Source organism: Micrasema longulum, unplaced genomic scaffold (genome assembly GCF_059751315.1).
Source record: "Micrasema longulum isolate JH-2025_06_02 unplaced genomic scaffold, ASM5975131v1 h1tg000487l, whole genome shotgun sequence".
Lineage (NCBI taxonomy): Eukaryota > Metazoa > Arthropoda > Insecta > Trichoptera > Brachycentridae > Micrasema > Micrasema longulum.
In genome coordinates, this window is record NW_028277684.1 from 1693750 (window position 1) to 1720225 (window position 26476).

Genomic DNA, 26476 nt, shown 5'->3' on the forward strand with positions numbered 1-26476 from the left:
TGAACTCTCGACTAACTTACTGCCAAATGCATATATTTTATTTAAATCATTGCTAGGTTTCTAGAATTCCATTCGTCGCTTTGTAGGTGCAAGACGTATGTTAATCTAGCTTCCGTGTGTTATGTTGTCAATTATCAAATAATTTCATACTTAAAGTTCATAAATAGGGTCTAGAACTCCAACCGTCTATACACTCTGTAGCCGCAGGACGCGTTGTAATCCAGCTCTTATTTGTAAAAGAGTTTGAAAAAATAATTAGGAACACCAAAAATACAATTTTAAATAATACGAACGGGCTAGATTTATACTGTGAATGCGCCCTGTAGCTGAAAGGCATCTAGATCGAACCTTTGTGTGTATTCATATTTATTATATATTTTTTTGCGTTTTACAATAAACATAATATTATTTTGCAAATACAAAATGCATTATTAGGTAAATTAATTTTTTTTACAAAGGTATGGCCGTGTGTAGGTATACATTTTAATTGAATTTTCATTTAAGGCTACTGGAAGAATACGATAGATATAAAGAAATTAAAATAAGTGCTTTTATTAAAACACAAATGTTTATTAATAAAAACGAAAAGATAATTAGTAAGATATTTATTGAAAAAATTAGCTGATTAAATCTGCTTTTTTTATTATTATTTTTTTATTATTATTTTTTTATTTTTATTTTATTAAAAAAAAACTATGAAAAAAAAGTCGAAACAAATTAAAATAATAGGGTATTTTCACAAGTCAGAAAGAACGTAAAAAATACAACATAAATTTAAAGCGGATTTTTACGATTCTAATGATATTATAACTATCATTGTATTCAAAATATGTTTTTATTTATAATTTTCGGGTTTAAAAATGAGCATATACAAAATGGCTTGCTGTTGGCATAACGTCATTTTGACGTCACACGTTATGACCGCGACTGCGCTTCTAATAAACGTTGCGTTCAAGTTTGGCGCTAAAACGTCATTCATGCTTTTTTTTTCCACAGGCCGCAAAGCGTCTCGTTTTTAGGTAATTCAAAATATGCATGTTTTAAACCCCCGTAGAAAATTTATCTGACGTCGAACGTTAAAAATATTGGTACCGTTACCGTCGTATTTTTTTGCTTATTTAAAAATAAAAATAATTAAAAAACTTGAAAAGACCACATTGATCTCTTGCATATACGAGTATTATTGTCCTCATAAAATGCATCGAACAGCTATTAAAAATGAGTGTCTATGCGCGAGTCTGGATTTTCAATCAGGGATTTCTAGTACATTATTCAATATTTGGCTAGATCTATTATTTTTTTAGAAAATGAATGCCAGTGCATAAAAACATATTATAGACACTGTTGGCAATAGATACCAAATCTGTTATTATCACAATTGGGACGAGGAACTAGAATTCCATCCATCGGTGCGCTATGTAGCTGCAAGACGTGTTAGGATACTTATTGTACATCGCCTTTGAGATAATTTCTTCATAAAAACGGCGCCACATAAATAATCCGTAAAACCAATAATACCTTGTAAACTGTAGTTGACCCAAGAGTGCAAAATTTAGCAGTGGGTATAATATCGTCCTTAGTTCTAAGTGGTGGGGGTCAGTGCTATGCGAGCTCCTGACGTAACTGCGACCTGTGAAGATCTATCATGATGGGTATAATATCACTTACAAAGCGGTTGAATAACTATTGGTAGTATTTTTGATGAGATGGTGGTATTTAAAAGCAAATAAAAAATAGTTACTAGCGATCTGAAATAATAATGGCGTGAAAAGTCAATTTTAGTATTAAACGTAATACGATATTGAAATTAGTAAAACGTGTTATCACAATTTAATTTATTAGTAAAACTACAACAACAAACCTTCGCACCGTTTCTCCGTAATGGTAGGCAGTGAGAAATGAACGCCATATCACTCTGTCTTTACATACAGATCTCGCTTTCTCTACATTCATTCATCTTCCTATGAACGCGCGCCGATTGTTTCGACTTCTGACATGTCAATATTGAAATATTTGTTGGATTTGGTTATGCCACGTCTTTTTCGGTCTCCCTCTATTTTTGCGTCCATCAAAATTCACATCGTAAATCTTTTTATATATCCTTTCGCTGTCCATTGGCTCCATATGTCCAAAGCTCCTTTCTCGATTTTTTTTTTGATTTTGTCGATAACGCTTATTTCAGCATATACAATATACGGATTTCGACATTTGTACACCTTTCGTTCATATTTTTACCACACATTCGCCTGAGATATCGCAATTGGACAGCATTCAGCCTACTTTAATCCCTGTTTTTCCCAGTCCATACTTCACTCCCATGCATCAAGGTCGGCACCAGGACTCCATTTTGAACTGTTAATTTTGCCTCTCGTGACAAACATTTTTTTGCCAAGGTTTATTTAAGTCCACCGGTCACTCTGTTCCCGGCACTCACCCTCCTTTCTATATCTTTCTGTCATTCCATCCCTAGTAAACATACTTCCCAGATACACAAATGCCTCTATCGGTTTCATTATAAACCCCACCCCATTCACAGTGATTTTACGTTTAGTCATACTTTCATTTCTTTCAAAAACCATCACACGAAATAATATGTGTTTTAAATAAACTGTTTTTTTTAAATTCCATTAGTGGATTGGGTATTCTCGTGTAATATTATAATTTTGCAGAAATGCAAGAAAGATGGTTAGTTCTCAGTTTGTTTGATTTAGTTAATGATTTAGTTAATGTTAAGTGTATGAGTAAAGTTAAGCGGGTGTATTTTGTAAATGGTATTAATATAAATAGTACTAGTGAATGGTAATAATAAGTACTTATATTCCTTAAAATGTAACATGATCAGAATGACAGTTGTCAGAAAAAGTGACGACATAACTTTGTAGTAACGTCAAAGGAGTTATTTATATTGACACACGAAAAATCATTTGTATCTGGCGTGTTATTTTATTTTTTTAATACAATGCGTGAAACATAAATCAACGTTTATATATAAAATCATCTTTAAAACTAAAAGAAAACTAAAATAAACCTAATTATTAACGACGTTCTTACAAGGGTACATCATTTTGCAAAAACGTTAAAGATGGGACAAATTGATCAATGTAAATTGATCGAATAAAAAAATAATTCATTTGATGTTGTTCATGAAAAAAGTATAAATGTCTAATTTTTCGATGAACAATTGTTTTAAAAACACTATAATAGGCTTGTTTTTGCGTTTTTTATATCAATTTTCAGAAACAGAGTTTTATGATTGCATGTAATAACTGATAAAATCGATTTGCTCAGTGATCAGTAATTTCCCATCATTAATGAAATTAGTTTGACAGCTGTCATTCTAATCAAGCTATATTTTAAGGACTATATATATGTATATAGTCAATGGTAATTATGTTAAGCGTGTGTATTATGCTAATGGCAATAATGTTACGTTTTGAAGCGGTTGGCGCGTTCGCCTACCATTATTGAGGTCCTGGGTTAGATTCTTGGAGGGTGGACGTAAAATATTGATTTTGAAAGTGGCTGGAACTGGCACCTGAAGCGTAAGACTGATCACTTCACCTGTATGTAACAGATGGTCAAAATACGAGTACGTTGCACTTGATTTAACAATGCAGGGCCGTCTGGGTGCAGAAAGGGGAATGATGATGATTTAGTTAACGGTAATAATGCTAATGATGTGTCGGTTATAATGTTTTTTTTTTAATCTAAAAGGATTTAACTAAATCAGACGACTTTAATATCCAGTCTGGTATCTCAGAAATCTTCCAAATTATTACTGATTTTTTAACACTTGTTATTTTCTTTTGCACTCGTTTTATTTGGAAAACAATGACTACCTTTAGGACCACCGTTTTTGTTGTCGCTGTCGCCAATCTTTGCAACGAGAGCTTCAGCCCAAGAGTCATCATCTTCAGTAAAACTACCCGCTTTAACATCCTCTTCCTGAGCTAATTCTATGTTCCTTATTATGTTCAGCCGGATGCAGCTGGTTTAGTCGATCGAATGTATTCAATAAACTGACCTGGTAGCGGTTGAGGATCTTGGAGACGCAGCCGTGGGAGACGCGCAGCTGGCGGGATATGACGCAGGGCCTGACTCCTGCAGCAGCCATCTCAACTATCTTCAGACGGATGTGGTTGGGAAGAGGACGGCCGTTGATGAACACCCCTCCCAGTTGGTTAACGCGACCTTGTCCTGTTGGAGACAGACAAACTTCTTCAAATAAAACATAAGTCCTTCAAAAGTATTATAATACATGCCAAATCACCAACTTCATTTTCACGGGGTTATTTTTGCTAAAAATGTATTCATTCCGAAATGTAGACAGTTATAATTAAATTTACGTTGAAGTCTCATATTACTAGTAGTGTTGTTGAAAATTTTTAGTAAGATGCTTGGATTTGTACTTCAAAACACTAGATTTTTCAATAATATTTTTCAATAGTACGAAACATTAATTTGTCCGAAGTTCCGTGTTTCTGTATTATATATTTTTTTGGCTATGAAACTAAAGGAAATTAATTTAATAAATGTATTTCCAACCCTATGATATTTTTAAATTTTGTAATTTTAAAACTACTCCATTCGTGACGTCACAAGTTTTCTTCAGTAAGTTCTGCTGAAATTTAAACATAGAGCATCGTAGCGTTAAACTACACTAACTGTTGAAAAAAATGTCTACTGGAAACCGGAAATTTATCGCAACACATAACAATGCTGTAATTAATTGCTTGATTTACAAGAACTTATGACGTAGTTAAAAATAATTCCTTTATTTATTAAAATCATTTTAATGATTTTTTTCATTCATTTTCGAGAAACTTCGTGGTACAATTAAATGCTCTAATTTTGAGTGTAAGAAAATATTTTTCGTATTCAGTTTCTCGAAGCACGGAGTTCCTCATTTGGGACCTTTTTGAGTCAAACCACATCCTTGAAGGTTCAAATGCGATTTTTGCGCGTCGCTTATATTTTAAAAAATATATAATTATTATCCATTCTTGTATTTATCATTTCATATATTTTTCTAGTCTCAGGATACTGAATTACAACATCTTCGAATTTCGTAGTAATATTTTCTTAAGAAACATTTCTTTAAGCTGATTTCTGGAAGCACATAATATATAAATAATGCAAATATATACAGAAAGAGATCAGATCGTATGTTCCTAATAACTATAGGTGCTAGAACCAGGTCTCAGGCTCTGTTTTACGCATCATTAATTAGGCCGCACGAATAAAATTTATATTTTACCAATGAATAAGGAAATTCGCTTGATAAATATGTCTTCTGTAGATTATGATGTCCATATTAATATGTACAGACATTCCATATCGGCAGTTGAGGAGCTATCTGCTTTCTATTTGTTAACTTGTCATTTGTTATGTTATTCTACGTGATATTTATGGTTTACATGACTTAATGGGTTAAACAACCCGTAAAGTCATTCTGACGTCTTTCTTTTTCCACATCCGCTCCTAGGTGGAGCATGTGGACATCACCAGACGCCTCCAGGAGACCTTATCGCTAGCCAGCACTCTCGCCTCTTCCCACGTTAATCCCGCGTCCCTTAGTTCCACCAAATAAAGCCGAAATATCGTCATCGACAGCCTTCTAGAACGGCCTAAGCCCGTAGGTGTAAAAAATTCTGACTACAATTGTTAAATAAATATACAAAAAAATAAAGCCATGGTGCACCATAAATTTTAATTGACGTAAGCAATAATTTTTTTTAACGTTATTATAAAGGTTATTCATAACAAAGAACTTATATAAACTTTTAGGAACATTATGATTTTATATCAGAATTTTTTAAGAACATTTAATTTTTTTTTTTTTCACATTATGAACAATAATAAAAAATAAAAAATACTATGACCTCACTAGAGTTACCCGTGCAAAGGACACAGAACGATATATTTTTTTTTTTTTTTAAATACCTTTTCAAAATTAAGTTGTAATATTTCAAAGCTTTCAATTTCTTTTATTTCTTCAGGTAATTCATTTAACAGATTTGATCTCTAGTACAGTGAGTTTTGAAATCCTGTTTTTCACCTCATTAGTAATGTTATATTTTTTAATATTTGTAGTTTCGTAAGTACGGGTTTTTTTTAATGAATTTGATTGTATTTTTTATTTTATTTATCTCCTCAAGAATAACAATTGCTACATTTAATTTTATCTATTGTTTTACTGTAAGTAAGCCAATTGATTTATTTGTTATTTCTGGACTAGAATACATATTTCTTTAAAATACAATTCTTATTGCCTTACAATATTTGAGTTTGTCCAAACGTTTGTAGATAAAATACTAGATTTCATCCCCTTAAACCAACTGATCCAAAAAGAAGTTTAAAATTTGGAAAATTGTTTTCAGGCGTCGCCTAGTATGTGAAATAATTCAGTCAGATGAGTCTCTTCGCAACAATAAAGGTTTCAGCTCTTTAACTTAACTCGAATCAACAAATTGAAGAATCGAAGAAATATGGGTGTTCAAACATAGGCAAGATGGTGAATGTAGCAAAGTGTGTAAAGTGGCCACATAAACCAGCCAATGACAGGGCATAAGCCCTGTAAATGCCTTGACTTCCATATTCTCTTCTTTAAGGTATTCTCCATCCCTGTTGTAATTTGTTAATCTTATTGCCTTAGTTTGAAATATTGGTACGTTTCTAATTTCCCCTTTATGACATAAGAAAAGTTATTTGTATGAAGGCATATAAAAGATAAGAACACTACTCTTTATATCTATTACATTTTATTAAATTCCCATAGCTAAAAAAAAAGTTGTCACATATTGAGAATGTAATTTAAAATTATTTTTTTATCTAAGTACACTCCGAGATACTTTATTTTATTCACCAAATTTATGGCTAAATTATCAATACTAATATGATATTATATCCCCCGTATTCATACATTTTGTTTTTGCGATATTTAATTTTAATTTATTCCTTTTTCACCATTTTCATATAAATATTTCCTAAATAACCATTAATCGTTTTTTTGTTAATTTATTTTGTTTACACTTTGATTTTATCCATACGTGCGCGGTATACCCGCAGTTTTTTTTTGTTTTTCTTTTTTTTTTGCACCACAATAGACTAGGGACTTTCTTTTCACTTTTCTTTTTACCACTTTTCCCCAGTTATAGTGGGGAGTTGCAGAACAGAATTAAGCATGAAATATAATCATTATCTGTAAAAAAGTGTTTTCGACTGAATGCATATTCTGAAATTAAAATCTCGATTATAGAAATCAACTTAAGATAAGTTAGCCTTTGAGTGCACTGGTATTTGCCTGTGCTGGACATCTCTGGTTTGATTTCCAGCAAGGTTGACTTTGAATATTTGTATGAAAGGTGGTCTTACACCAAATATTTATTTTTCACTCTGAACTGACATAGCATAAGAGTAACACGAGATTTTATCGCACATTATAATTTATTTAAAAAAATAAATCCGAAGAGATTATCGAAATTAAACAATGTATTTGTTTTATATTTCTGATTAAAACGGAACCATTTTTTTTCATCCTTATTTTTTGTTGTTTTTGAATTACATTATTAATGATCTTCGTAGTTATTTTATTTTACAAATTATTCAGTGTCTGTCTGTATCTGGGCGGATGAAGAATACAGTACTGTGTGTAAAATAGAACCAGAATCCTGTACGAGTATTTTCGAGTTGATGGCTGCTCTCAGGTAAAAATCTTGAATCAGGAAATCTAGTAGAGATAAATCTGCCTCATTGTGTTGCGGTTAACGTATTTGGCCAACCATGTTGAGGTCTTGGGTTCAATTTCTGGCCGGGTAGACGTAAAATGTTAGTTTTTATGTATTGAGGAGAAATATTTATTTAAAAATGTGTTTTTACGCATGAAAATTTCATAGACCCAGGACTGGCACCTGAAACGTAAGACTGATCATCTTACCTTTATTTAACAAATGTGATCAAGATACGCTGCGGTTTGTATAGCGATAGAGTACCCTACGCATCACTAGGTGCGGAAATGGAATGATAATGATGATGAATAAATATATGATTTTTACATAAGATAATTTAAGTTTATGCGTAAAAAACTGTTTTCAAATGCTAAGCCGTTTAAATTGTTATTCTAATGTTACTTTTTCTAAGCGCATATAATTGATTGTATTGATCTTTGTTTGAAGTGTGCTTCAAAGCGCCTATATATGAATTCAAGAAATCAATTAAATTAGACATGATCGGCCCATAAGACGTCTATTTACCTTTTCAAAGTCAGAATGGTCAAAATAAAACATAAATATATTTTGAAACACGATGTTGAAAAACCTGTTTAGATGCGGTTTACAAAACAAATAATAATATAATAATTCATAACTGGGGTATCTATTACTCTTTCTACCTGTGTTTCGTTTATGCCACGGCTAATTTTTTTATACACAGGTATTACTTGTAATTTGAAGTATGTTCAGTGATTAATTATTATATTCTATGCAAATGATTTATATGTTATAATGCCAGATGGTTTATATAGAAAATATGATGCTAGCGTAGACATTCTGCTAGTAAATATGGACAAAATAAGTAGTTTTGTTTATATTATAAATACTTACCTTATGTTAATTAAATAACAGCACTTTTTTTCTCCCAACTGTCGTTGATAATTATATAAAAAAAATGATCCAGTGATTTTGTAAAAGTAATATTTTTAACCCGAATGAATTATTTTTCTAGGGCTTTTTTGAATATTCAAATTATGTTTCTATTAAGTTCATTGTTAAAAAAATCTATGAGTATACATAATGTTTTAAAACAAATCAATTAAAAAAGAAACCGCTACGATTTTACGTACCAGCAATTCAATAAAAAGAACGTCGAAAATATCTGTGTTAAACACGTTTTTTGTCAAAATTACCCAGTTATTTTATATTAAACTCAAAATACCATTGCCATAAAGAAACAGTTATTTTTACGTTTCGTGTTTTAGTAGAATTTGAAATATTTAAAGTATGTATAGAATTTCGTGATATTTGTATAATTAATGTTGAGCTATATTATAATGTAATTCTGTTAATACATATCAACTTAAAGTAAGATTTTTTTTTGTCAACATTAACTAATAATTAACAATATTATTGTAGATAATTTTGATAGCGCAATTTTCATGAAAATCACCTCAAGGACGCTGTACAATAATCATCCCAACACGTCTAGCAGCTACAGATATTCAGTTCTCCGTTTCCAATTATATAAAATTTAAGTAACACACAGAAGCTAGATTGCAACACGTCTTGCAGCTATAGAGCGCACGGACGGTTAGAAATCTATCCCCCCATTTACATTTACGAATAAAATGACTAGCGTTTTTTTAACGAAATTACAGATAAAGCCTAGATATCATATATTGCAGCTACAGAGCGCATGGACTGTTGGAAGTTTGTTAGTAGAGTTCTAGTGAAATAAATGAAAAATGCGTATAAAAAAATAAAATAATTTCCTTTTAACGATTTTCGCAAATATTTCTGTTTTGGGTGGCAGTTTCAACAAGTTGTAAGTAACATACTTTGAAAATCAATTTGTGGTGTAGCGGGATCGAACCTTGGACCTTTCATTCGTGAGTTCGCAATACTAGCTACGGGACCACAACCCGAATTTAAAAAAAAGATAGGGGCAAAACTGATCGCTTTCCTTATGTTTTTGTACAAAGGAAAAACATTAAAATGTATTTTTGGTTCAGTTTACGTAAAAACATCGACGCCGGCGCAGACGTGCCGTCGTGACGCACCTGCGCGTATTATACTACATTAGGTTCCTAGTTGTTACGATTGCCTATAAAACAGGAGTAGCAGGATGTAAAAAATGAAATCAAGACGATAAATATCAAAATTATATATGTTGAAATATACAGATGTGAATTTACTGTGGGCCGTATTAAAAAAAATAATGTTACGTCAATCAAAAACTAATCTTTATACAATATATTTTCAGTTTATTGTACCTATTACATTTTCACAGAAACTTATGTTTTTGGTTGACTCTTAATAAAGTGCAATGTAATGTAAACATTTCTCATCAACATTATATTGAACAAATTATAACGAACCGCAAAAGATATTAAAAAACATAAACGGATTTTTTAATAATTGAAACCAGTTCAAATTCGCAGCGACGGTAAGTACGAAGTATTTAATTTTTACGTCGGTCTCGTGGTGTAATGGTCAGCGCATTTTCCTACCATGTAAGAGGTTTCGGGTTCGATTCCTGACATGGTTGATATGAAATTTTATGTAAAGGGTGTTTTTTACACTAGAATATTTCATAGTCCCTAGACTGGTCACCTTACCTTCATGTAACAAAAATGATCAAGGCACGCTGCGATTGGTATACTAATGCAGTGCTCTATGCACCATTAGGTGCGTAAAGGGAATGATGGTGATGATTTATTTTTTTCTTAATATTATAAAGTATTTTTACAAATATTTTGAGTTAAAACCGTCCGTAACATTTGTATTTATGCAAGTTTCTGAAACACGTTGAACGCCAGGCGCAGTACAAAGTTAGAACTGAATTCAATTAGCGCTAATATTTAAAACAATTTCAATTTAAAACGCTAAATGAAAAATTTTCCATTACAAAACTCTTTACGTAACATTTATTTAAGTATTTTAAATTTATATTGTTGTATTATTTAGATGTGAAGATTATAGAATTAGTTATATGTGGGATAAGGTAGAGTAGACTATATGACGAAATTGTATTAAAACAAATATAAGAAAATTAAAAAAAGTCATATTTAGCGATTAAAATAAAAATAAAAATTTAACTCTGGAAAAATATTTTTGTTAACTTTTGTTGCAGGTAAATGTATTTTATTTGAACAGTTTTTTGTACTGTGATCCTCTTAGCGTTTTACCCAATTTGTTATTAGTTATATTAGTACCAACTGGTATTTTCCTTACCTACCCACACATCAACACCATTCTGTTGATGTTCCATTTTTCTTTGGCTTCCAACGAACAATAAATATCACTAACTGAACTTTCAGATTGGCAAAAAAATGTGTACAATAACATCAACGCACGATCACACACGAAACCCGATTGGTTCCATTGGAAAACCAACGTGAACACGAGAAAATATATAATATTTTTGTATAATTATTCACATTTTTACTTAAACGGACGGTTCACTGTTTGATTGAGTTAATTTAAAACTTGTATTTCCGTTGATTAACATGTTGATTGAGCGAATAATTGATTGTTTTTTCGATGAACACGTTACGATTATGTATTTACGAGATAAATGTCAAGAGATGAAGCGCCGAGATAATGGTTGTGTAGTGGCGCGCAGTTTCCCGGTCCAGCGCTTGTTAGGACTACCGCGCGGCGCGAGAGTGCGAGGGACTCCTGCGGTGGGCGGGGGCGGCCCTCCCTGCGGCGAGCGAGGGGGGGGAGGACAACCGCGGGGGAGGGGCGGACTGTGCGCCGATATTGTGTTGCTAGATTATACGTGCCAGTTTTAATTGACTTAGTTACCACTTTTGGTGGCAAACTTCTTGTATAGCATTCGTAATACTAAGTTATATGTTTTAATGAAATATTTGTGTTCTTACGGTTTGCCCTAATAATTAAATTTTGGCTTCATTTTTAACTCGTCGGCTATAAATAAAAAATGTGAATCAAGTAATAGCAGAATGTAATTCTTACCTTTGTTACATGTGAATAAAAAGTTATAATTTATTTTGATTCATCAACACAGTTGTTTATCAAAATAAACCTATTCAATGAAATAATTTTAACATTTTGCTTTGGTACCGTGAAAAGTAAGATTTTAAAAATTATAAACTTATTTATTTAATTCTTTCTTTTAATTCCTAATTTTCGTAATCTCGTTAATATTTTTTTTTAGGTGAGTTAATTTTTTTCAGTTTTATATTTGCTGCCGTGCTTAGATTTTTTTACACTATCTACAGTCGAGGTCACTGTTCAGGGTGCACGGAGGAAACACGGTAGTTAAAACACGTTTTCACACTCCTTTCGTGCGCCTTGAACGTAGACCCCGATTATACATTATAAATAAGTTTTTTAGAGTCAAACTTTTTTTAAATTTAGCTCATAATAGTCCACAATCGATGACACACACGTGGTAAATTAGTTCACCTGAAATAGACTAATGACCGACGATGCAATGTCATCATTTTCTATCGAATCCAATATATACGTATAATGCAACTCTATCGGTATTAGACATAAAATCGAGATCATTGTTCTGCAGTATATTCACGTCGGCCCTGAATGTGGTCTATAAAGAGACCACAGGACGCAACGCTAGTCAGTCAGCCCAACAAGTTCAGTTCACTTCAGTCCAACTTGACGAAGTCACACAGATCCAGCATGTAGTTCAAGTGCAGTCTCTCCAACCCATCATCGCCGCTACGCTCGCGCTACACAACCAAGTGCTGTATCTTATTCGCTATGTAATAAATACGCGTTAAGCAGCAACTTTTTGTCTTTTCTGTCCAACTCCAACCCTCTCAACAACCTAAATCCTACAGACGTATTAAACTGAAGAATATTCTAAATGAATTGTTTATATGTTTTATCATAACGCTTACGCTTACGTAATACCAGAGCCCGTATAACAATGCTAAGGTAACAGAATTGACTTCAATGGTCTATAAAAAAATAATCTTTACCTATAAACAATGAAATATGAAACAGCTTAGGAACGAAAATACATAATTTAACAAAATATACACATTTCTGTAAGGAAAATTTTATATAACTATTTTTATTTATTTTTTACTAATAAATTTCATAAAAAGTACACGTTTTTAAAAATAAAATTTACATATCTACTTTTACACATCTTGTAAATGTTATCACTGTAACTCTCCAAAAAGAGACTAACTCTTGTGCCTGGAGAGTGACTTACACTGTTGTAGTTGTTTATTGTTTATTGTAATAGTTTTTACAATTCTAAATATGAGTACATGAGAAAAAAATGAAAACATAGGATATATAAAGAAAAAACACAAAACAATAATACATTCAAACTAATTAAAATTTGATGCAGTTTTTACACGTGTTCAAAAAATTTCTTTAGATTTACTTCAATATATTTATTGAAATATTATTTTTAATAGTTTTTAGTTTATTGGGAAGATTATTATAATTTTTTACACCTTTACTACTTACACGCGATTGATTGAATAACTTTAGTAAATTGCGACAGTGAAGGAAAAAACTATTAAGAGAAGAAAATATGGAAGTCTAGGTATTTACAGGGCTTATGACGAGTCATTGGCTTGTTTAAGTGGCCACTTTACAAACTGTGTAACATTCACCATTTTACCCATGTTCTTCTTCATGTCATTTCCACACCTTATGGTGCGTAGGGCACTGTATTAGTACATCAACCGCAGCGTATCTTGATCAATTTTGTTACATCAAAGAAAAATTATCTGTCTTCTGCTTGTCTAAGGTCAATGATTTTATTTAAGAAAACCGAACCGGTTTCTTTGGTTACATAAAAGCATTATAAAGCAAACTTTGTAAGTATAGTATACTTAATAATGCTTTTTCTTGAGAGAAAACGCGGTCTGATTTTTCTTCATAGAAACGTATTCCCGTATTTTTACCCCGGATTATGTCACTATAAATACATACTATTAGCGTTTCTTAATAGTTTTGCTTTATTAATAAATTGTTTGCTATGGGAACTAGAACCATCTAAAAGCCCATTAAAACGTCCAGTTTTATCTGCGGTCTTTTTTGAAAAACACGAAACTTACAGATACAGAAAATTTCATTTTGATATTCTGTTTGAAAAAACAAACTCGGTTCAGTTTTGAAATGCGGAAAATGGGACAACGAGACGTCAATTTTGTTCATTTTAGTTTGCCATAAAATGTCAGAAATGCAGGTATTTTTTTTGTATAGCATCGGGAAGGCATCTTCAAGACTGTGACAGGAAAACAATGTTCAAATACTTATTTATTAAAATTCCCTGTCATTGCAAATCTTTACAATTTATGTAATCCGAAACACAAAAATAATCCTATCTAATTTTAACTAAATATACTAATAGATATAAAACTTTCGATTGTAATAATTAATTATATATTAACGAGTATGTACTCGAATCTAGCAGTAGCAAAGCATTGCCGGGTTCGGCTCGTTATATATAAATTTGAAATGTGTTAACTGTGTTGCTATACCTGTATAGAGTGCATAGGTATATGAAAACGAGCAATAATTTACGTTTCTTATAAGGCACCAATCCGACGTCATGAAGTATAACAATATAATTAGGTGCCTTTTAACAATGCTCACTGAACACGAAGGTAAATATGGGCGTGATTATTTTCAGTTCAGGTCGCCTCGGGACACAAAGATTAGTAGGGGAGTGATAATTAGATGGAGATAATAGATAATTATTGTGTGAAATGTGGAGCGGCGCAGTCTCCCCCCGCGAGTTAGCTCCGCCCACGCCACGCCCCGCGGCCCTCGCTGTACCACTGCGGAACAATTCGTGGGCCCATTGTTCTTAAGCTCTTTACTCTGAGTACCAAGTATACATACTTACACTGACTACCAAATTGCTGTATGTATATTTAAACTCACAACCAACTTATTGCCTCTGTATTGGTGTACTGCACACGCGCACTGCAGTGCGATTGAATCGGATATCGGCATCATTAGCTTTGATTCACGCGATGTTGAATGAAGAGAAATGGTAGATTTATTGAAATAATATTTCTCAACAAAAATGGAGAAATGAAATACGCTCCATGAATTCACAGGGATGAAGACTTAATGACAGAAAGACGTAATAACCATGTAACACCTTTGAAGCAATAGTGACACCAAAAAAACGTTATTTTTTTCGGAAAGACCAAATAAACTGACGATGAATTAAAATCAACATTGAGCATGAACTTATTGTCTTTATAAAATAGTACTTAAATATTTTTGCTTTATTAAATTATTTAATAAAATCTTAAGAACTAATATAAACATTTGAAAACATTAAAATTTTTTATCAAAATTTATCTTTAATCAAAAATTTATTTGATTATTTGTAAGTAAGAGTCTTTGGCATAGACTAGATGTGGGCAAATGCGGCACTTCCTTTGATTAAATGCAGCGCCTAACCTATTTAAATAATATTATGGGTACTTTTTCCTCATTATACTAGTATTTGCGCTAGTTTTCCTTTCTAAACGTTAAAAGTATCTTAAAAAAAATTACCAACGATGTTACCCTTTTTTTTAATTGGTAATTTGAGTAGGTACTGAAAAACAAACTTTTTATGATATTTTATTATTATTAAATAAAATTTTGAAATAATATTTTGTTTTTTCTATTTCATTTTTATATTTTTTGTATACGTGTATTTTTTTACATTATGGAGCAATTAAGATATTATTAAAATACATAAATAAATTATAATTTTTGCATTTAATATTTTGCGAGAACGAGACCATTGACTATCTATATGTATGCAAATCCAGAAAGTGGTTCCCGCTGACCTTAAGTATGCCCACTGCTCATCCTTGGCATAGATCGTCAATAAGAATTTTGTAATATTATTATTAAAAACAAGAAAAGTCACACTACTGAATATAAACGAAATTTTTGTAATGTACTATTCTTAGAAATATGCGACGTGTGCCAGGCGGATGACGAATGCAGTTCAGTATGTGAAATAGAACCAGAACTCTGGACAGGCGTGATGGCTAGGCACTCTCAGAATGAAAATTCTGAAAAAGGAAATCTAGTAGAGATAAGTCCTTATCGTATCGTAGTAGTTGACGCGATCACCCACCATGTTGAAAAGCAGAAGACTACGACAGTTCTATTCAAGCCGATTGCTCTGGCTGCCAATGTGGCTTCCGAAGATATCAATGACCATGTACATAATTTCATAAATCCATGTACCCAGTCCAAACCGGTAAATTTCGTTTCTTCAACATATTTTTTTCGGGCATCTGATCCGCCAAACTCCTAAAATCTTGTGTTTTTGTGAAACCGAATAGGCCTGACTCCATATTTTTTATGAAAATTACCAGAAGATTCCTTAATTATTCGGGAAAGACACATTTTAAATCAGTTCTGAACTTCCTTTTTGAGAAACAGCCTACTTTGGGGCTCCGTGTCTTTTCTTTTTGATTCAATCTTCATGAAATGCGCTTCATTTGGTGCACCAGTGCAGTGTCCTATGCATCATAACTTGCGTATAAAGGTATGATGATGAAGACGAATTTTTCGTAAGAAAAAAAACATGTTTATGAATATGTAGGTAACAATTATTCTAGGATTTTTATATTCTATTAGGTACTATTTTATATTCCGCTATATCACCTCATTTCCCCTATTTAAGATAGGTTTAGAGATAGAGATCATTTTTTAAGCGAGTAATATGGAAGCCCAGGCATTTGCGAGGCTCATGATCGGCCAATAACTGGTTTAAGCCACTTAAGTGGCCATTGCGCATATTGTGAAACAATCACCTTTCTGCCTATCTTTGAACATCCATATTCCTTCGATTTCTCCATTAGTTGATTGTTGTGAAGTTAAAAGGTGATAATTTTATTGATATGGGTAACTTATTATTTACTTACGTATACGTTAATACTTCTTCTTGGACTGGTTGTTTTAATAATAATCAAAATAATACTAGTGAAGTGCCAATTTTGCAATACACTATTAGTGCAGTGCCAATTTTACCATGCAATACAATATACAAACAAACACGTTTTAAAACATTTAAGTTTGTAAGTGAAAATTCTCGGTTCAGTATAATATATTTTTGAAATAAAAGACGAGGGATACTTGTTTTGAATAAATACATTGAATTTCTTAATAAAGATACTAGTCTTGAAGATGTCGCGAAAGCGATGAAACCGGTCACCGGATGTTTTATTTTTATAAAACAATACAAAAATAACTAACATATTTGTAATTAAAATCATGATGCCTTCCTTAAAATTAAAAAAGAAGAAAAATGAATATAAATTAACAAATGGTAAAGAAAAAAACAATTAATAAATTTTTAGACAAAAGAAATAAAAAAATAAATTCGTATGTCTTTATGGCAGTGTTAGCATTTTGTTGTCACTGCTAGTATTTCTCATACCCTAGAAAAATAATTGACTAGATGGATTAATAAAAACGTCACAGGATAAAGTGGTACAAAATTTCGACCTAATTTTTTCCCTCGGGTTACAACTTCCACCCCTCCCGTGACAAATGCTGGCCCACATTCCTCCCTAGACCGAGGAAGTGGGTAATAGTGTTACATGAATGAATAACTCTAGGAGGGGGTGGCGAGTACAACAAACCTTTAACACGATAGCAGTTGGGTATTATTTGTACGCACTCAAAATGTCATTCAATTCACGGGGAAGTTAAGTGCTACCTTCTATTGTTTTATTTATTTGATTAAAAAAGCAAGTGCACATAATTACTAACGATTAAAAAAAAAAAACTTTATATTAAATGCCATCTATTACGCGCTTCTTACGTGTCTATTTAATCAAACACAATGGAAAAAAAAAACATGTTGAAATAACTTACCTTTAAATTAAAAAGAAAATAAAATGCGTCTTTTTTAAATGCGACTAATTTTTATGGAGAATTTATTGGGCAAAAATTCAATGGATATATATTTTTTTTTCCATCATCATCATCATTACCTTTCCGCAGTGGTGTATAGGGCACTGCATTGGTACACCAATCGCAGCGTATCTTGATCATTTTTTGTTGCTGTATGAAGTTAAGATGATCGGTCTTACCATCCAGGGACTATGAAATATTTCGATGTGAAAACACCCTATAAAATCAATATTTCATATCAATTATGTCGGGAATCGAACCCGAGACCTCTTGCTAAGGTAAACGGGTAGGCAAACCTCTTGCGTAGGCAAACGCGCTGGCCATTACACCACGAGTCCGACGAGACTTACAAGTTAATTATTTTTATTAATTTTTGTTTCATATTTTAGTTTAAAATTTTTGAGAAATTTATATTCTTTAAAAATTGTATTCATATGTAATATATTATTGAAGTTATCTCTAGACTTTTATGCGAAAATGATACATGTTTTTTTTTATATGGTAGAATATTGACCCATTTCACTGGAATAAAAATGTCTATTATTATGGCAACGCTACTGACTAGTCCAACTCATTAGCGTTTACGTCGCAAACATCGGGCAATGGGATCACACTCATAACGGTGTGATCACAGCAGATAACGATAGGATGAAAGGCGAGTTTTTGGCGCCTCAAAATCAAAACCAACCAGCTAAGGGAAGGTAACCCCGACAGGAAATCCACCAGAGAAGGCAACGGGAAACCACTCTGGTCATCTTTTCCCAGGAAACACTACGGCGAGTACATCAATAAGCAGTCGTCCTGGCTGCGAAATGTAAAATCAAAACAAACAAACAAACAGACCACCACGCCGTTTCCCCGTAGGGGTAGGCAGATAGGATAGAACGCCATAACACTCTATCCTGGCATACAGATCTCGCTTCCTCTACATTCATACATCTTCTCATGCACGCACGCCGATTATTCCTACTTTTGACATGTCCATCTTCAAGTATTTGATGGACTTGATCGTGCCCTGTCTTTCTCGGTCTTCCTCGTTTTCTGCATCCATCAACATTTGCATCGTAGATCCTTTTAGCCGTTCTTTCGCTGTCCATTCGCTCTACATGTCCAAACCAACGCAGCACCCCTTTCTTGATTCTGTCAATAATGCATGTCTCAGCCTTACACACTTCACGTAAAACTTCACGTTAAACGTTTACGTTCAACGTTCACGTTCATGTAAAATTAGCGCAGGACAAATACATTTTAAAAAAAATAAATTATTTGAAAATTTATTATTACATTACATAATATATATAACATATAATATTACATAAAATAATATATACATTTTTCATTTATACTCTGTTGTTCAATATAATATTTTTTACATCTTTTGAAAAGTTTGTCTGAGTCTTTTGTTTAGTTTTGTCTGGTAGTTTATTATATAATTTCAGTCCCTGGTTCATTAGTCTTGATTGTCCTTGTCTTGTTTTAGAAAGTTGTATATGGTATTTGTCTGATATTCTCGTATTATGTCCATGTTGACTACAATTTTTTACTAGTTTTAGTTCTTCGTCTACAATTACATTAGTGGCTAATTTATGGATAAATTTTAATGATTCTAGTTGAAAGAGTTCAGTTATATTTAATTGCTTAGTTTGTTTAAAAAGTTCTCTAGTTGCAGTTAAATAGGGAAGGTCATACACTAACTTTAATATTTTATATTGTTGTCTTTGTAGTCTGTTTATGTCATTTTGATATCCTGCTCCCCATAATAGTTGCGTATAACATATTTTAACGTATGTTTTCGCTGTAGTGATCGCCAACGTCGGGGGGACCCGGCAAGGCACTAGAAGAAGAAGAATTATTATTCTGGAATCGTCGTTTATGCAAAAAAAAGTCGCTAAACAATGCGAATTTCCATAAAAGTTGGAAAATAGAAATAAATATGCGATAATTCTGTAAATCTTAATATTTATATTATGTACGCAAGTGTACCATCGCTTCGGTAGGTCTATTTTAGTGTTTCGAGCCTTGTTTTGAATACCACACGAGGCGAAATGATAATTCGTTTGCATAAAACAGACTACTTTTCGTTCAAACAGTGTATTTTAAGTATAATATTTGTATGTCCAAATCTTCATTAGGAAAAAATAAGTATATAATTGGAAATATTTCCCGGCCTTCCTAGCAGGCGAAATACTCATAATATCAATGATTTCCCTGCCTGCATACTTTGGCGGTATTTGATAGTAATTCTCAGAAATTTGCTTGTGCTTTATTTGTCTACGCCGGTAAACATGACAGAACTATACAAGCTGAAACACAGGCAGGGCAATGAATTTAATACGCGTATAAAATAATCACTGATAAGGTAAATGGAAGTCGAAATCTCATCAAAAAATAAATGTTCTTCTTTTAAGGCGTAATTTTGTTCAACTATTTAAATGGAATGTGTTTTTAACATTATTAATTAGATGATGCATCGTGCATGGTAGTGAGGTTAATCGGTTCAATTTGTCATTGAAAATATCAAAACGAGACCGCCATGTAAAAAAAACACGTTACGAGAACGGTTTTAAACAATAATAATTCTTTCGAAATCATTTTTCATTCACCGGGAGGAAAAAAAATTCACTTAAAATAATTCTTTACCCAAAACAAAATACCGAAATGAGATTTTTTGTTCCACTCCGAGGGAAAGGGATGAGGACGAGATTCTTGGCCTCTCCTTAATGATCTATCAATGACAGAACGGATTTTTTAATAGAATCGGTAGCTACAGTAGCCGGCCACGGATCCGATTCGTGTGATCCACTTTTTAATTTTGTTTTTTACCCATTTATGAATAGATCTCCAGGAGTCCATAAAAAAACTGCCAAGGAAAGCGAGTCCGCACAATGGTAATCATTTCTATATCTTTTGTTACATCTACCGAGTACCTGTTGGCTAACAACTAATAATAACACTAACAATATGATATTAGTTTCGATGCACCATGTTTCCGGCTTTTTAAATTTAGCACACGTAAAATATCAATGTCATTGTTTAAACAATCGATCGTATCGAAAATTAACGAATAATATTTATTTTAACAATATTTTATAATATGTATGTCCACATCTTTGAAAATAAGATCTGGAAATAACCCAAAGGGGATTTTGAAATAGAAGTATTTGTTGATATACTAGTTACTCTGGATAATTGAGCCCGATAAATATTTGCATATGTAAACATATTGGAGATAAAAATTACAGGTTTCAAAAGAAGTATGGAATATAAAAAAAATATGTACCTTTAAATATGTTTGTAAAATATAAAAAATATGCTTTTTAACGGCTTAAAATATTTACTAACCGAATGTTGACGAATACAGAAATCAAATGTTGACGAATACAGAAATCGAGGAAGACCAAGAAAGATTTGTATGCATAGACAGAGTGATATGGCGTTCTGTCCTCTCTGTTCAATCCTACGGGGAAACAGCGTGATAATTTGTTTGTTTTTTAATTATGTATATAGCATATAGGTACATAGTGCTATATAGGTATTATTCTGTGTCTGGGCGGGAGGAAGAACTCCAGTAAAGTATTAAAACATACTTAGAATATTTTACAATATAATGAAATGAAATTTGTATTTGAAGCACTAACTTTGTGGTTATTAATTGTAATAAAATATATTTAAAACAATTAAAAACATTTGTTTTTAAACACCTGCTTTTTATTTTTTCTACCGATCAGTTTTATATCTACATAAGTTTCTTTATCAAGGTATACTTAATTAATGAATGTTATCCTATTTTTTCCCCCAGTGATTACAAAAGCGATTAAGTAATATTTTACATCGATGTTTATGAAGCTTATAAATCAAGTCTTTTTGTCAAGTTATTCTTTTAAAGATGGGAAGTGTGAAGTGAGATGAATACGATATTTAAAACTAGTGGACTACAGGAAATATTGTTTATTTGGTTATTTATTATTTTTTCTTATTATGAATCAATGGAGGCGGATTCTCTTTATAAATGTAAATTTTTCTGAACAATTATTATCATCAAATATTAAGCCATAAAATATTAAACCTGCATTCTACACAATTGATAATATAGGAAAACTGTTAAAAAATTACAAAGATAAATTCCCTAAATATAATGTATCTGACATATACCAATTAAATTAAAATGGTTGCGATTCAATCTACGTTGGAAAAACTAAAAGAAACTCTAACATTAGAGTAAAAAATATTTTTTTTTGAATTCGCAAACCACCAAATGGAAAATAATCATAATTTCAATAAAAATACCGGATGATGAAGTTACAGATAAAGTTGATTATAAAAATAAAATATTAAAATTAGGCAACTTGGAAATCTTAAATATTAAAAAAAACGATCCTGTTTAAATATTCTTTTTATTTCAAATTCGTTTATTAACCCTTACGGATTATTACATTAATTTTAGAAAAACTAAATATCTTTTTTTTTTATACCGTTGATAATTATATTTTTTACGTCTTGAAAAGTTTGTCTGAGTCTTTTTTTTTAGTTTTGTCTGGTATTTTGTTGTATAATTTCAGTCCCTGATTTATTAGTCTCGACTGTCCTTGTCTTGTTTTGGAATGCTGTAAGTGATATTGTTTTGATATTCTTGTATTATGTCCATGTTTATTACAATTTTTTTCAAGTTTTGGTTTTTTGTCTACAATGATATCATTGGCTTACTTATAAATAAATTTTAAACATTCTAGTTGAAAAAGTTTATTAATTCAACAATATTTTGAGTATGTCCAAATGCTGGCAGACTGGCTGGATTTTCTCCCTAGGAAGTTGTTCATATTTAAATTTGTTGCAACAGAGAAGAAAAACATTTTTGAGAAGGGAATATGGGAGTCTAGGCATTTACAGGGCTTATGACCTGTCATTGGCTGGTTTAAGTGGCCACTTTACACACCGTGTAACATTCACTATTCTGTCTATGTTTGAACATCCACATTTCCTCAACTCTTCCATCTGTTGACTTTTGTAAAGTAAAAGAGCTGACTTTATCACGTGGGTGAGATTCATCGGGCTGAACCAATTCACCTACTAGGCAACGCCTGAAACTAATTTTCCATTTTTTTAAAATTCTCCTTTTACCAACAACAGAGAGCTCAAAAATGTTTTCCCTCTCTGTTGCAACAAATTTAAAGTTTATTAATATTCAATTGTTAAGTTTTCTTAAAGAGATTTTTTTAGTTGGTGTTAGATAAGGACGTATATAGATATACGTTTTCGTATCGTTTAGTTTAGAAATTTCAAGAAAGTTTGTAAAGTTATTTGATATATCCTGTTGCAATGGTAAAAATGATAATGAGATAATGCTCATTTACTAAAATAGGAGTAAGCCCAAAAATACGTGCGTGTCATATTAATAGACTAGAACTAGATAAATAAAGCAATCTTAGGTAATAAAATAAATTATATTCTGCAGAAACAGACCAACCGAACGGTTTATATTATCATTTTGAAATCGGAAATGAAAAAAAATATTTCGAAATCTTCGGTTATTGTACTCGGCGAATAGTGAACGAGAAAATAGTAAAAATGACTCGATACCAGAGTACCAACGCGGTCATTGATTGAGAAATGTTCGGAACTCCATACTTCGGTTAAAATATTTCTCACGGTAACATTTTCACAGTCTTGTACCAGACGTTTTTTAAGGTAAGACCATTATACCGTTCTACAGTCAACGTAAACTCACGCGGTGCTCGCCATTGAAATAGAGCCGGTATTTAAATTGGTTTGACCACGTTGCTAGGTCTAAATATAACTAAATGTCTTCAACTCAATATCGTTACATTGTATTTTGAAAACTGCACACTCATAAAATCTTTTGTAATAAGGTATTCATATCTCATTCTATAAATAAGTTTTAAACGTCTCATTACGTCTACAAATCAACTGATTAAAACAATGAACATTAAAATACATTCCTCTCACCAAATCCTGTGACCGGCCTATAAATTGATAAGATTTTAAGGTAGTTAAGTTTTCGAAAAAACTGTTTGATTATCTTTGATTTCTGTATAAAATAATTAAAAACAAATATCTTTTTTAAGTGTAACAAGTATTTTTAATTAGTAACATATAAACAATATTTTGAGTTTGTCCAAATTTTTGTAGACAAGGACTGGATTTGACTCTCCGGAGAGCTGCTTTCATTAACATATCACAAAAGAGATGAAGAACATTTAAGAGAAGGTAATATAGAAGTCAAGGCAATTACAGAGTTTATGACCTGTCATAAGCGGCCACTTAAACTAGCCAATGACAGGTCATAAGCCCTGTAGATGCCTAGACTTCTATATTACCTTCTGTTAAATGTTCTTCATCTCTTTTGCGATATGTTAATAGTAACTTATATGTAAATATAAGTTATTACATAACTTTTTTATAAATTTACTTCCGATATTTTAATAATATCGTTATATTATTACTAACTTTTTCATTTCCTTTTTTATTTATTACAAAAAATATAATTTAATAAAAAGATAGTTACCCACAAATTTCATTGCACTCGTAGGTTCTTAGTTCTTGTTTTTGAATTATCACCGACATTCATTTTTAAATAATCAGTGTCACATATTAAAAAAAAAATCGTTGTTAAATGCACGGTTTTAATCAGATTTTAATAGTTAAATAAATTTTGTACAATACCATAGAAATATTACAAACAGAACATAAAGACCCCATCTAGAATACGCTTCTCCTATTTGGTCTCCATTCTACAGGACTCATATTGACCATATCGAGTCTTTCCAACACCGTTTTTTAAGAAAAGTGGCATGCTTGCTCGGATTACAAAGGGGTAATTATTCCTATTTTGAAATAGAGCAATCTCTTAATCTGTCTTCATTGGAGAGACGTAGAACTGAGATGGACCTTATTTGCATTTTCAAAATACTTAATGCTTTAAGTGATGTCCAAACTCTGTTGCAATCAATTTCTTTTCATGTTTCCAACCGTGTCACCAGAAGTCAAAATCTGCTATTTATAAAATCTTCTAAGAGCAACTTTGGTTTTTATGCCCCAATGTCCAGAATGTGTAGATTATTCATCACATGACTTGGAATTTTTTGGGATAGATCTTCCGGCTTTTCGTAGATCTCTTTGCGACTAAACTGTGTGGGATGAAGTTGAATTGGCATGGTTTAGCTCAAAGTTTTTGGTCTTTCGTTTTTTTTAATATATTGTATACTATTATTGTTTTGCCCTTGTTTGTCTTTGCTAAATAGTTTTATGTTCTTTTTGTTCAGTTTCTTGCATTTATGTTTCTTCATGTAACTGTTGTAATTGGCTTAGGCCATATATATATAATAAATAAATAAGTAAATAAACAAATAGAGCAATGACAAAAAAACAATTATATAATGTACTAACGCGCAACGTAACCGGTAGATATACATATGGTTTACCTTATCGATATTATAGTCATAACGCGGATTCAATTTAATTTGAAATCAAGACAAGTGTATTTCCGAATGGGTTTATTCTAAGAGGAAATCGTGAATCCTTACCGGATATACTTAATTGATAGTAGAGAAGATTTTCTGAAAACGAGAACTGTAATTTTCTTCATAGAGTACACCGTGGGATACCCTTTTTTATAGAAAAATAGATGAAATTGGAATACACAGTGTAATGTTCAGCAACAAGCACTTTTAAAAAAAAAACATTGTTTGCTTCATAATACTAAGTGCTTTGCAATGACTTCAGAAAAAAGTTCTGTTTTACTTTTAAAAAATAAATAAAAAGTTATGTTGCATAAATTAAACCACTGGTATTGTCAATGTGCCAAATGCTATCAGGAATCACAGCAAAACTATCAAAGTTAAAATAAAGCAAAAACAGGTGTAGGTATGTATATGTATGTGTGTGTGTGTGTGAAGACCAGGAAGTAGAGGGACTGGTTTTTTATATTTTATGCTCGTAAATAGACCATCAAACTAAGTCTTTTTTTTTTTTTTTTTAATTATCATATTATCGTCGCTACCATTTTTTAAAGTTTTTTACATTTTTTCAATTACTCCGCTCGTGACGTAACTAGTTCCCTTCGGTAAGTTGTCCTTATTAGTAAGTCGGCTTTACAGAAATCAGAATCCATTGCAACACTCTATTTTTAATTGATTTAGAAGAACTTGGGACGTCATTTACAGTAGTTTATTTTTATGAAATATTTCTAACATTTTAGAGACACTTAACTTCCTCATCGCAAGTAGGTAACCTTAACTCTTTTTTTTTGAGGCGAAAATATAAATTAAAGTCATTTAACTTTAGGCTTAAAATATTTCGTATCGTTGTTTCAAATTTTTGCATATCCCTAAATTAGGATAAAACGTAAGGTTTAACCACCATTAAATATGTTTTGCTACTTAGCATAACATATTTAAGTACTTAAACAAAAAAAAATATGAAACAAAAAATGGACACAGGACTAATTATCATGTACCTACCTACTTAAAAATGATAATTTTTCGATTTCTAACTGCCCGTGCGGTCTGTAGCTGCTGGACATGTTGTAATCTAGCACTTTTATTGTGATTAAAATTAAATATAATTGGAGACGGAGAACTAGAATCTTAAACGCCTATGCGCTCTGTAGCTGCAAAACGTGTTGGGATATTTATTGTACAGCGCCCTCGAGGAGATTTTCACTAAAATGCCGCTTAAAAATTATCTAGAATAAATAAAAAAATATTGAATAACAACAAAATTAAAAGACAAATTACGGGTTTTGTATGAAAATAAAAGTAAACATATTTACAAAGTATAAAATTTAAACGAATTATTTTTAAAACATAATAGTATAAATGTTTTGAGTATTTCCCGAAATATTTGTTTGCAAA

At 31.7% G+C, this 26476-nt stretch overlaps 1 protein-coding gene across 1 annotated transcript in view; it reads right to left on the reverse strand.

The window, feature by feature from the left end:
- The window catches only part of LOC148281209 (paired box protein 3 homolog), a 53271-nt gene extending 41923 nt beyond the window's left edge, over positions 1-11348 (reverse strand). The window contains exons 1-2 of the mRNA XM_088227123.1: positions 10947-11348; positions 4025-4197 (exon numbers count right to left, since the gene is read on the reverse strand). Of these exons, the coding sequence (XP_088083249.1) occupies positions 4025-4197; positions 10947-10983 (210 nt within the window). The 5' untranslated portion in view covers positions 10984-11348. The remainder of the gene's footprint in view (positions 1-4024; positions 4198-10946) is intronic.
- Between the last annotated feature and the right edge of the window lie 15128 nt (positions 11349-26476).